This window comes from Falco naumanni, chromosome 12 (assembly GCF_017639655.2).
Source record: "Falco naumanni isolate bFalNau1 chromosome 12, bFalNau1.pat, whole genome shotgun sequence".
Classification (NCBI taxonomy): Eukaryota; Metazoa; Chordata; class Aves; order Falconiformes; family Falconidae; genus Falco; species Falco naumanni.
In genome coordinates, this window is record NC_054065.1 from 11,758,121 (window position 1) to 11,772,015 (window position 13,895).

At 37.3% G+C, this 13,895-nt stretch overlaps 1 protein-coding gene across 6 annotated transcripts in view; it reads left to right on the forward strand.

Moving 5' to 3' along the window:
• BIRC6 (baculoviral IAP repeat containing 6) overlaps positions 1-13,895 on the forward strand; it is a 183,434-nt gene that overhangs the window by 23,879 nt on the left and 145,660 nt on the right. For all 6 annotated transcript variants that reach the window (XM_040611995.1, XM_040611998.1, XM_040612001.1 and 3 more), the window contains exons 7-11: positions 175-397; positions 495-655; positions 2,545-2,603; positions 3,941-5,335; positions 12,371-12,520. In XM_040611995.1, coding sequence (XP_040467929.1) covers positions 175-397; positions 495-655; positions 2,545-2,603; positions 3,941-5,335; positions 12,371-12,520 — 1,988 coding nt within the window. The remainder of the gene's footprint in view (positions 1-174; positions 398-494; positions 656-2,544; positions 2,604-3,940; positions 5,336-12,370; positions 12,521-13,895) is intronic.

A 13,895-nucleotide genomic window follows, 5' to 3' on the forward strand; every position in this document is an offset into this window, starting at 1 on the left:
GAAACAGCAGGGAAAGCTGTGTTAGTAACTTCAGAACTCTCTTGTATGGTTGACTGCAATACAGTTCAAACAGTTCAGTGTCAGCTTCACTTCAAGGGCTGAGTTTGTATGTGATGTGTATATTTTTCACAGTAAGAAATCAATATTTGCTGTGTTTGTTTTTAATATGAAAAGGTCTGAACATGAGAGACATTCCCCAAACTGCCCATTTGTCAAGGGTGAGCACACTCAGAATGTACCTCTTTCAGTCACACTGGCAACAAGTCCAGCACAATTTCCCTGCACAGATGGCACTGACAGAATAGCCTGCTTTGGATCTGGAAGTTGCCCTCATTTTCTAGCTGCTGCAACAAAACGAGGAAAGATCTGCATATGGGATGTTTCCAAACTTATGAAGGTATACAATATGAACAGCCAGTTTTTATTAACTAATAATGGATGAAGCATATGTCAATTTAAATCAAAGACCTCTTCTGTTTTTTGTTATTTCTCAGGTCCACTTAAAATTTGAGATCAATGCATATGATCCAGCTATTGTGCAGCAACTTATGTTATCAGGAGAACAGAGCTCAGGGGTTGACTCAAGGAGACCAACACTAGCATGGCTAGAAGATTCATCTAGCTGCTCAGATATACCAAAATTAGAAGGAGACAGGTATGCTGATCTACAAAATGAGAAATATGAAATGCTGCTGTGTAACTAGTCAGTGCCATTTAGTTAAGTCATGCTTTATGAAACTTAAGCTTAGTAAGATTTATTATTTTTCATGGGGATAATTTTTTTTAATCATTGTGTAGCTGTACACAATTCAACACTTAAACAATAACCTAAATTTCTGTCTTTAAAACCAGTTCCATTTTATTTTTGCTGTTTCAGTTTTTATACTCCATTAACAGAGGGGTGCCAAATCTCATTGCTGCCCTGTGCTGATGGTCCAGAGGCACAGAAAAACCAGAAAGGAATATAAGTTTTGGAGCAGTTTTTCATTTCAGTTATGGATTATGTGTTTAAGGCTTTGAAAGCAAAGGCTACTTGTGTACTTCTGGAACGTATTTTTCTCTGATTACTTCACTGTAATTTCTGGTTACTTCATTCTGAAAAGAAATTATGTGGATGTGGTAGGAATTGCTTTCATTTTGTACATTTAATGCATGCATAAAAATTCTAAACAATTAGTCCTGTGGCAAACTCTTGATAAGGTAGAGGGTAAGCCAGTGCTTAGAAAGCGTCATGTGAGAAAAAGCAGTATATTTATGCTTCTTACGGTCTCTTACTGGAAACTCGTTCCTCATGTTACCAAAACTCAAAAAAGTGAAGTCTTCTGGAGCTGGAAAACTGGACAAAAGCTGTTTTGGGAGTCTTGCTAGTTTTCTGAATGTTTCTTCTTAAACTTCAGCATCACAGAAAGCAGCAGTACTGCTACAGTGCACACGAAAGTGAATCTTTGATTTTAAGCTTGGTGTAGTTGTGTATTACAAATTGGTGTAGAGCAAATGGGAAGCTTGCTCTTCTGAAGAGGGTATGTAGAAATGTGGGCAACATCAGAGTGTGGAGCCTAACAGCCACTGGGGTCTGGACTTTTACTGTAGCTTTAGGGCTATACTCCTTGAGAATTAAATAATTAAGACGATTTTAAGAGCTGGTTAAAGGATGGGACAGTCATCGCAATCATACTGCTCAGAACTAAGTTATCTTTCATTTCACTTCACCTGTATGAAATTTACTATCGCTTTCCTACTCAAGGGGAAGCTGGATGAGAATAGAAGTATTAAGTTGTTGCTGTCTTGTCATGAAGCAAAGGTTGGTGAGGTTCGAACTGAAGTAGATCAGTTTCTTGGGCATGAAGGAAACATTCAGTTTGTTGAAATGTGGGGATCCGATTTAGTACTGTGAGTAGTTCTACCTGAAGCTGCAAAGGCATTACTGTTTTTCCTGTGTGTAAAGAGCCTGTAGTAAGAAATTGTTTCTTATATTGGAAAAGCCAGGTGCATAAAATCTTCATCTGTTCTTAGAACTACTGGAGGGCCTGTATCTCTTGAAGAGTTACCTTGAGCAGAATCTGCTTTTATGAAAAAATAATGCATCTGGTAGTATTTTTTTAAAAGCAACACTGTTCATATGCCCATTCTGTTACTAGCTACAAAATTGCCTTGGTAGAATTGAAGACCAGTCTGGCAGCTCCACCTTTCAGAGACTGTTTTGAGGAACTTTGAAGAAGGTGTCGTCAGCTTTTAGAGGTTTTATTTGTTTGGTTTAGTTTTTCTTGGAAAGATTCCTGAGAACTGGCTTTCATTTTCATTCCATTTATGTCTGAATTGTTGGGAACACAATAGTAGAATGAGGCAAATAGAAAGCTGATCTATTGGTTTGATGATAGGAAGAAGGAGATCTTTATATTGTTAGTGTCTGTGACCAACTCATCAATGGATTTGCAATGCTGACTAAAAGAAATGCCAGATTATAATGTATTTTTTACTTTTTAATTAAAAATAAGATTGCAGCTACAGTGTACATGGTGTCATTAATGCATTACTTTTTTTCAGTGATGACCTATTGGAGGATTCAGACAGTGAAGAACATTCCAGATCGGAATCTGTGACAGGTGGGTTGTATCCAATTTATGCAATAGTTTAGAGGTCAGAAGGGAAATTGCTCTTTTTAGTTTTTTTGAAAAGCCCTGTCAAAACCAACAATATTATAGTCACTGTATTAGAAAAAAGGAAAAAGATTGATCGTGAAAGCAATGCCAATATTTAAGTCATTGTGTGATGGAGAGCTTACATACAGAAGAAGAGGAAGCCCCCCACTTTGTTTGTTAATAAATGTCTTATTTGACATCAAGCATTGCTTATCTTGTGGTCAATAAAACACAAACCAAGTTGAAAGAACTTACATATAACAGGAACAAATCATATCTGTACAAAACACTTTAAATTCAGGGGACTGCCAGAGAGGGTTCCTGTATCTTGACTGTTTCCTTGTGGGTATTCACTTTGATAGAGTATTCTCTTCCCAAATAAAGATTTCATCTGGAAGCAGAACAGTGCAGTGCATGGTGTTCTTGTGTTTTCTTCTTAGAGGTTGAATGAGAAATTTTAATGGGAGAGAGGATTACATGTTTATTTTCCATAATCCAGTTTACTACTTTGAGTAAGAATCAGCAAGTGGGGGGGAAAAAGAACATGTGCATGTGAATACACACAAGGAAATAGACTTGAGATATAAAAAGGATTTTTTTCAACAACAGTATTAGTAAAGATGGTGCTCTGTCATTTATGCTTAAATCCTCTCAATCTGTGTTTGTATGGTGTCCTTTTAATCTTTTATATCTCCACATTACTTAGTTGAACTCTTCTGATCGTTGTTACTCTTGCAGTGCTGTTTAATTTGATCAGGCTCTTTGTTTTATAATAGTTTGGAGTTCTTTCTATCAGGTGGTCTGTTACATGGTGGGAAGTGTCACGTTTTAGAGTAAAGTGACATATTTTTCAACTAAGATCGGACAATGAATCTGCAGAATTACAGATTTTTGGTGGTACCGGGTTGTCTGGGAGAAAAGGGGAATAATATATGGCAGAACATGAATTGAGTTGCGTTGATTAGATAGCTGGATTTCAGAGTGGTAGTCTAGCCAAGTAGAATAATTGGTAGAAAGGTAATGCTGTTTACTGGGAGACTTGATACAAAGGCTGATGTCCTGTTCTCTCTACTTTCACTCTTGTGGATAAAATTAGGAGAACCATTAGTCTCTGTGGAAGGAATGTTTCTGGACTTCTCTTACTGTTTTTGACTATCAGATCTTGAACACATGAAATGTTTTAACATATTGAAACTGTAGAGCAGTCAGTTCTTGCTTAATTATGAGGATAAGTCCATAATGTATGCAATATAATTCCATTTTTTTGAACATGTATAATATTACACATTTTTGTTTTAAAGGGCATACATCACAAAAAGAAACTATGGAAGTCAGCCTTGATATTACAGCTCTCAGCATTCTTCAGCAACCTGAGAAACTTCAGTGGGAAATTGTTGCAAATGTTCTGGAAGACACGGTTAAGGATCTAGAAGAACTTGGGGCAAATCCCTGTTTGGCCAACTGTAAGAGTGAAAAGATGAAGGAAAAACATCTAGAACAACACAACATTCCCTTTCCTTGTTTATTAGCTGGAGGTCTATTAACATACAAATCACCTGCTACCTCTCCTGTTAGCAGTAACTCTCAGAGGTCACTGGATGGCTTAAGTAGGACTCGAGGTGAGAGTGTCTCAGAACAGGGATCAACTGACAATGAATCCTGCACTAATTCAGAACTGAATTCCCCTCTGGTAAGGAGGACTTTACCTGTATTGCTGCTATATAGCATTAAGGAGTCTGATGAAAAAGCAGGAAAACTCTTTTCACAGATGAACAATATTATGAGTAAAAGTATACATGATGATGGCTTCACAGTTCCACAGATCATTGAAATGGAGCTGGACAGTCAGGAACAGTTGCTGTTGCAGGATCCCCCCGTGACTTACATTCAGCAGTTTGCAGATGCTGCCGCCAACCTAACTTCTCCGGACTCAGACAAGTGGAGCTCTATGGTTCCCAAGCCTGGGACTTTGGTTCAGTGCCTGCGTCTGCCAAAGTTTGCAGAGGAGGAGAACCTGTGTGTAGATTCAATCACACCTTGCGCAGATGGAGTTCATCTGTTAGTAGGACTGCGGACTTGTCCTGTCGAATCTCTGAGTGCAATAAATCAAGTAGAGGCCTTGAATAATTTAAATAAATTAAACTCGGCACTATGTAATAGAAGGAAGGGGGAACTAGAATCAAGTCTTGCTGTAGTGAATGGCACGAGTATTGATGTAATCCAGCATGAGTCACCAGCAGATGTACCAACTCCTTTAATAATTCAGCCTGAACAGAGAAGTGTTAGTGGTGGATACCTAGTGCTTTATAAGATGAATTATGCCACTAGAATAGTTACTCTAGAGGAGGAACCAGTAAAAATCCAGCGTATCAAAGACCCCCAAGACACAATTACCTCAATGATTTTGCTCCCACCAGATATATTGGATAATCGAGAGGATGACTGTGAGGAGCCTGTAGAGGAAATACAATTAACTTCTAAAAATGGCAGTGGGAGAGAAAGAAGATCGGAGATCTCTACTCTTGGGCACCTGGTAATAACTACTCAGGGAGGATATGTAAAAATACTAGATCTTTCGAACTTTGAAATTCTGGCCAAAGTGGAGCCACCTAAAAAAGAGGGCACTGAGGAACCAGATATGTTTGTCTCTGTGATATACTGTTCGGGCACAGACAGATTATGTGCGTGCACCAAAGGTAAGACTTTCCTTTAAATTGTTTGTTTTTAATGCTTGGTTTGACTCTATTCAGATTATATTACAGAATTTTAGAAACTGTGTTTCAAAATAGTAATGGGAAAATTGCATTGAATTTATGTACAGTTTAATTCTGTTCTAGCGAGCATAAACTCTAGTTAACTCCTCTTCTTCAATGTAGATTTTAACCTCTAAAATGGGAATAACTCGGGTATGTCCAGTGTACTGGTAAACTTGCTCTTGTAGAGGCACAGCTTTTCTTAAATCCAAAACAAATAAAGGTAGTTTTTTTATGTAATTAATTCTGTGCTAGAGATCCACGTTTCAGCAAAATGTTTCCTGTCTGTAATTGGTGGTGTTCAAGAGGGTAGAGAAGGTAATGCTTTTGTACCATATTCCAGTCGTCATTTGTATTTCCTTTCGGATAGGGCTGCTGGTTCTGCTTCAGCCTTTTTCAATTGGGATAACACTCTCTTGCGCGTGAAAGCCATGGAGGATTGTGAATTTTTTTCAGCATGAATGATTTTTTTTTCAAAAGGAACACCAGACATTTTGAGGGAAGGAGGGGGGTAGAAGGGGAATGTAACACAAGTCCAGGCAACTGCTACTTCATGGAGGTCCCTCAGCCACCATACACCTCCCTGCTTCCTTGTGTCATGTTAGGGTAGTGGAAACAGCTCTGGCTTCAACCAGCAGGGTTCCGCCATCCACCACTGTCTCATTTCATTCTCCTGCACTTGGATGCAGCTCTGGTGGAAACAATTGGCCTCTCAGAGGGGCTAAGCTGATGGGATGATTCACGTTTCAAATGAAATCCCACCAATATCATGTTGAACTTTACTAGAAGAATTTAAATTGACACATTTCCTCCTTTCATGGTGGTGTCATGTTGATTACAGAGTCCTTACGTGAGTGGTTAAACTCAAATCGGATTTACCTGTTGTTTCCAACAGTCAAGCTTACTATGTTTATTACATTATTATGTAAAAATCTCATGTCTCTAAAGGGCCCTGTGTTTATCACTCACCTACCAAGAGTTTTACCAGTGGAGACTTTAGATTTGCTTTTTGAGTATGGATGAAAACTTTATATGTTAGCAACTAGTATTTATGTTTGCAGATTCCCAATGGAGACATTCATATTTACTAAACGGTTCTCTTTTGGTAACTGCTTTTGAAGAAATGTCTGTTGAACTATTTCAGCTTTATTTAATAATGTGTGCTTCTCCCTAGTTAAAATAGAACTTTACCTGAAAGGTTAATTGCCTTTGAAAACTGTTAGCATCTTATTTGTGTCATAATATTTTTACTTTGCTGATTAAACTGCAGTCTCACTTAAAAAAAACCCCAAACCTTCCTAAGGTTTTTTCCTATAGAATTATACTAGTATTCATTTCTTTCTCACTTCAAATCTATTCTTGTATCTTGTCTTTTAAGACTAATGATTAAAGGGCTTATTGTTACTGTCCACGGTACTTTCCCATCCATTGGTAGCATGCATGGTAATTATATTCTTGTAACATTTGGTATGATCTAAACCTGTTTTGGGACCTTGAGTGTAGGATACGCAGGTCTGTTGAGTTGGGGGCGTGCATTCTGTGCACGTAGGAGTATTTTCTCTAGATAACCACCACCTCTGTTACTGACTAGAGAACACTTAATTTTCCTCATAACAGACAAGTACATCATTCTGCTTTTTCAGTATTTTTTCTGTGTATTTTTCTTTATATTTTTCTCTCTGAGAGTGTTGTAATGTCCATTTAGTAGTTTATAAATAGTTTTGCTGTGACTTCTTTTGTTCTTGCTGCCCTTAAGATGACTGAGATTTTCGGTTTTCTCTTCTGTAGTCCTGTGTGCCACAGGTATCCCTCTGCCTTCAAGTTTCCTCTTTTGAGTATAGTACTTAGATAACTCTTCATTTTTATTATTTTTTTTTTAATCCATTGATTATTCTTATCTTTCATTTACACCCACTGCACTGTGGAACTTGATTTTCTGCTCTGCAACCAAATTAGAATGAACTTCAGAATTCATTATTTTCATTGTTTAAATGTCTTTAGAGGCTTTCTATTTCTATTCCTTTTTTAACATTTCAGTTGCTTCTCCGGGTGTAATTTTTCTCACTTTTGTGAGAAAAGTCCAAAGCCATGATAAATATTTTGGGACTAATGTCCATTAGAAGTCTGGATTTCAGGGTCTGATACTAGGTACATCTGAAGCCTCAGAGTCCTAATGTTTATGCCAAAATATGAAGTTTTGTAAAGAATGACTTGATCTTAGATGTTCATAAATAACTGTACTGCATAAAATTCAGGAATACTAAAAAAAAAAAAGGCAAATCAAAAAGCTCAACTATTAATATATTTTTTTTATCCTATAGTCTTATTGCACATTTCAATAACTCGATGTAAGGAGTAGGTTTTGCATAATTTTTGTTGTGTTGAATTGTAATCATCCTTGAATCTTTCTTCTGTAAGTGGGTAAAATTGCTGATCTGCTACGTGGCCAAATATATCTATTTTTAAATTCTTATTTTTTCTGAAATGCAGTTTTCTTAAACTTCTTCTGAAATTGTTTTGAAGTGTTTGCTTCTATATATTTACTACCACATGTGGAATGGTGCCTGCGGTCTGAAAGCATTAGGAAGATAAGTGTTGAAGTAGAATAGCTATATTCACTGATGTATTCATCGTTAATCATTCTAGCAAGTAGCTTCTAGTGCAATGATCTAAGTGAAAATGTTAAGTAGAAGATTTGGAACGTACATGGCACTGGAAGTGCTTGGATGTTGTTGGAAAATTATTCAAGAATAGAAACTGAGCAATATATTCTTTTCTGTTTACTTGCTTGAATGATGGCAGTAGGCAAAGAACGCTTTAATGTCAGAAAGTTTTGGATGAAGAAGAGCCTTTTTTTCTTTTTTTTTCCTGCTGCTCCTGCTTGTTACCATATTATTTTCATTGGTCGATCATATAATTTTCTCCAAAACTGCCTTTAAGATATAACTGAAAAGAAACCTCTGTGTGAAGGGGTGTTTCAGGTTTTGAGTGGCTTTAAGTAAAGATGTTTTAGACCTGCGTTTGACATCATCCATCTGTGATCTGGGAATAGTTATTCTTATCCTGCTTCAAAATGTTACTTCTTGGCGTCAGCTTCAGGTGCTTCTCCGTTTCTGCAGGGATTACCCGGAGATGACCTCTTGGGTCTTGAGTGTGCAAGTATATTCTTGGTTACAGTTCTGTTAAGCAAACATAGTGGACTTCTAATGGCTTTGTATTATGCTTTATTGTCTTCCCCTTGGCTCAGGTAGGCTGTAGTTAATAGTCCTCTTAGTGTAGCGTTTTGTGTGTTATCATATGAGGGTTTTAAGCATTTTGTGTTGTGTCATTAATATAAACCCATTTAAATTCTGCTTTTGTAACATTCAAAATAAGTAAAATCTTTATTACAAAACTATGCAGTAGGCTGACAGATACTGTTTTTGAATAGGGTTACAGCTCTAGGGTGGTCTTTTGATGGTATTTAAAACCTATTATCTTGTGTTTAAGAGGATCCAATTGTTTATTTCGGATGTGTCAATTTCCAGAGCTACAGTTGTCACTGCCTTTATATCTCAGTTTTCATCTAATGATATTTCTTTTTTTAAATTACAGTCCTACCAAAAATTACTGAAGAAAATGGTCCACAGCATACATTCTACTTTTTTTTTTTCTTTTGTTGGGTTTGTTTTGGATTGTTTCCTAAGTTTAGCTACTTAGCTGTATTTACCATTCAGGCGGTTTTGTTGAACTTTGCTTTAGAATATGAAATGGGGTAGAAAAATAGGTATCTCATAAATCTTGCTTTTTTTTTAATCTAACATAAAGGTGCAAATCTCTGTATTTTGTTTTGGCAGTTTTGAAAATTGTGCATACTTGTGTTTCTGGGAATATTTTTTAAAAGATCAGTAAGAATTGTGGGTTTTCTGTCTTCCATCACTGCTGATGTTCTCCCTTGTCAAGTTATGAACTTCAGTGTCTGAAGGCATATTGCAGAGTAGGGAAGTGAGGTGGCATTTCAAACAAATGCTACAAGAAATGGAAATGTTCAGGGTGTTGTGGTGAAGCAGGTACTTCCCACCCAGACTGATTGAGTAGGTGTTAAAATGTGTATGATCTGTTTGAGTGCTTGAGTCCCTTCCAGTGAGTGAAGCATTCCTGCGTTGTGCTCACCTGAAATTTGCAATAATTCTTTCACAAATCTAGTTTTTGATTGTTTGTGTTGAGTCTTACATTATAACAAGAGTTTTCCTGGTCACTCCTCTGTTTTGGAGAAAGTGTTTTTTCAGACTGGAAGTTGGTATGTCCAAAGTGTGTTGTCTGTGCTGATATTTCTTGTTGCAAGCCTGGCAGAACTGGGTAGTGCTTTCATAGCTTTGGTAATTGATTCCCCCAAATCTTGTACCTTTCTTTCAGTTATAACAGATTTCTTGCTCTTGAGTTGTGTATTAATTACTCTCTATAGCTTTTTTCTGGGTTTATTGGTTATCTTATTGGTCCCTTCTGTGTCATTAGGCTTTGTCAGCCTTGCATACTGGTGTATTTGAAGTTCAGGAATCAATTTAGTGTTCTCAGTTTTCTGCCTTCATAGTCAATGGGGTCTAATGGGACTGAGGAGAGACTGAGTTTTTTTCCGCATCAGAATTGGTGTTCAAAGTGATGCTGAGAGATAGTCTTCAAGTCAAGATCAATTACACTTACCCGGTCAGCAGTAGAGAACTGATCAGACTGTTTTCAAAGATCTTCAATGTGGAGATTTAACAGTCTACTCATAAAATTTCTTCTGCTGCATGCTGTCCTTGAAGATGATTTTTTCCCCCTAGTTTTTAGCCTGTATCATCTTTGCCGATTGAAGTCATTACTGTTGTACTGTCCTTTATGAACATGGCAAAGAGATTGCATCAAAAAAGAATGGGAAGACAGAGTTTAAGTACGGTCTTCCAACTGTTTATTTTAAGCTGAGTATCTTCAATCCTTTTAAACTTTCCTCCGGGACTTTGAAAGAAAAAAACCCTTACTCTCCACTCCCAAAAAACCTGCTCAAGTCAGTCCACATATCTTGATGAGATACCGAAAACCAGGCACTGTGGTCCTCCAGGTGTCTTTGAATGGAACAGAATTCCTTAGCAGCTCTGCGGTCTGTGCACACCATGTGTGTGTGTATGTAGTGGGATGTTTGCACTTTTGAGCAGGAAATTGGATCAGGTTTACCTTCGGACTCACAAGAGCTTCCTTTACAAAACTGCTGGCTAGTTGATTTTTCTTTATCCCATAATAGTGCATTTAATTATTTCTTGCTAGGCATAGTAACTTTCACATGTCCCTATTCAGTTGCATTCTATTTTTTCATCAGTCTGGATGGAATTTTACAGCTGAAATCTGAGAATAGTGTAAATCCTGTTGGAGTGAGGTTTTGGGGAAGCTTTCTTGAGGACATTTTTCAAGTGTTCTGAACTCGTATGTTTAAAGCTAACCCTTTCTTTACAGCCCAGTGGCGAGAGGAGGACTGTGAGTTGTTCAGTGCATAGTTTCCTGTAGTATGGCATTGTTTCCTTAATTCCTTTAACTATTCAGGTATTGTTAACTCTGTCCTTGTGTTGTGATTTGCTGTCGACAATTGTCACTCTTCCAGACTCCTGCGAGAGTCTAGGATGTGTTTGGGATGCTGAACATTTCACAGATCAGCTTTGACTGCAGTGGCCTAGTCTCTGACATGTTCGCTAACTTGTGCCAGTGCTGCTTTCCTGGAACCGATAACTGTTATGCCAGAAGGAAGCCTGGGATTTATTTGGATGGATTTGTGATTCTTATGTTCTGTTTGTATAACCCACCAGGTTCTCGAGTCCAAGCAAATTACAGATTTTAAACACGATTCAGAATTAAATTAACAGTGTTTTGAATGTGTTAACTGTTATTTTGGGGGAGTATAATGGTGCTGGTTTCAGATTATTCTCCTGAGTAAGTCGGTGTCAGCTTTCATATCTTCTTGGTAGAGATTGTGACTCTTTCTCTTGTAGTGTGGATAAAATGGTAAGGATGGTTTTGCTGCTGTGAGTTAGTGACAGAAACTCAGACACTTGGTTTGAGAACCAAAGTTCTGTTTCTTTAGAACGAAACCGTATCCAACCATCTCCAGAATAAATGAGACATTTGGTATAACTTTCCCTTAGAAAAACCCACAACTTCCTGAAGTTCTTCAGTGTTTCTCTTGCTGTAAGCTCTAAGACTGGTAGATGGTGCAAGTCAGTATGTTGAACTTCATAAGATTTTCCCCTCTATTTAAATCCTACTGATTAGGACTTTTGTAGCTTCTGAAACTGTTAACAGTTCTTCCCTCCCCCCAGCCTTACATAAAATTGAGCATTCCTTCTTGGTGACTTCTCTGTAAATGGCAGAATTCATCTATGTATATCTGTAGTGGTGAATAATGGGCAACTTCCTTGAGTGATTTCAAGCTTTAATCAAAACATTTTGTCCACTGAAATGGACATAATGTGAATTGATGGAATAATGTGAAGAGCCCCTTAAGAGAGTTCAGTGGGGAAGTGAGTTTTCAGTTCACAAATAATGAACTTTAAAATGATATTTATGCAGCCTGTACAAATGAAGTAATATAGGCCTTCAGTTGACATGATGGAGTATTTTTCTGTTTAAAAGCCTGATTTGTATTATGGAAAGTGTCATAATGGTTTTGATTTTTGGTTTCTATTGAGGTTTCCTAAGTTAATTACCTTTTAACCTCTCTCCCCTATTACTTTTTTTATTTTGATGCCATTCACAACTGTAGTCAGTATTTTTGTAGTTCTGTATTGCATTTTTTCTGAAAAAAACCTGTGGTAATAATGGAATATGAGTATTCCTGTATGATCATACTGGTGTTCAGGTCCTGTATAATTACTCTCATAATTGGATACCATTCTAACTGCAAGCCTGCCTTGTGAGTTGAGTTTAGCTGTATGCCTGTCTAAACTTTCTTGTTTTGTTGTCTGGTGATTTTAGGTGGAGAACTTCATTTTCTTCAGATTGGAGGGACCTGCGATGACATAGATGAAGCTGATATACTTGTAGATGGATCCCTTTCCAAAAGTGTAGAGCAGTCATCAGAAGGCACCAAGCCCTTGTCTAACCCTTCTAGTCCAGGAATTACAGGTAAACTGCATGCGTTTAAATGTAACATAAGTGAAAATGCTTTTGTGATTTTTGCAAGTTGCATATTAAGATGATTTTGATATATTTGAGAGTGTACTGCTTTATACTTTTTTGTTCCCCGTAGTTGTAGTTCTGTAGTTGCTGTATGTCTGTCACTGATTCTGTACAGCCATAACACTTTAGCAGTTCTTAATTTAAAAAAAACCACTTTTGTATAACTGATTGTTTTTCCAGTCTCTACGTGCTATTTTATGTGTGGCAGACAGAGAAAAACACTTAATTGTATAGACACTGTTAAATCACATGTTCATTATGTAAAATTGCCTTAGCATTTAATGCAGAAGCTGTACAGCTCTACTTAATAAACTGTACAAAACATGTATTCAGCAGGTACTGTTACAGTGAAATTGATGCTGTCTATACTTCTAGCAGTGCAGTTACTATGGATAAATTAAGCTTATGATGTGAACTCTTGGATTTTGGTTTTTAGCCGTTGATTCGGGTTGAGCGATGCTCAAATTCTGGTTACATTTACCTACTAGTTTCCTTCCTGGAAAGGTTGTCTACCCTTGAACAGCAAGAAATAATTGCTTCTAATTGTCCAAATTCTATTTTTACCTTGAACATCAGATTTGGGTCTTGTCTTTACTGCAATTCTCATATACCAGTCCTGCCACCAGTCTGCTGTTTTTTGTAGTATTGTGGCCCACTTAGGGGAAAATCAGGAGTTGGGTGAGAAGGTTGTTCCTTTTGTAGTCAGGTAGAGGGGAAAAATGTGAGGGGCTCCTGCTTGTGAAGAAGAATGGTGAGCATGCACATTATGGGAGCTCCTGTGGGGGCCTCTCGATCTTTTCTCAGTCCTCATCAAAGATGCTTTAGTGTAGATAACTTGCTACTAAAACTTAACGACAAATCTAATTTTGTTCATTAAGCCTGAGGAAGATTTGAGTCATGCTGAGTTTTTTAAAGTGTGTGTGTCTGTCTGTGTGTGTGTGTATATATATATATATATTTATAGTCTTACTTTGAGTTTTAAAGGTAACTGTCTGAGAGAGCTGTAAAACTATTATGCTTTTCATTTTGTTTTAACCTGCAATTGATGAAAATAGAGACACAAAGCATAATTATTTTGGTTGCATTGTAATTTGGAGGTTTTGGTCATGCCTGTTGGGACAGAACTAGGGATATGCTGGGAAAAGATGACCTAGAATATAAAATACAAGACTAAATAATATAAAACATGAAGATAAAGCAATATTACAATGGAAACAAACCATTCATGTAGCTATTTCAGAGGACTGTTGTCCATTTTTTGTGTGTCTGTGTGTGGTGGGAGGTGTCCTTGCCTGCAGTGGCAGAGAAAAAAAGCTGGGAG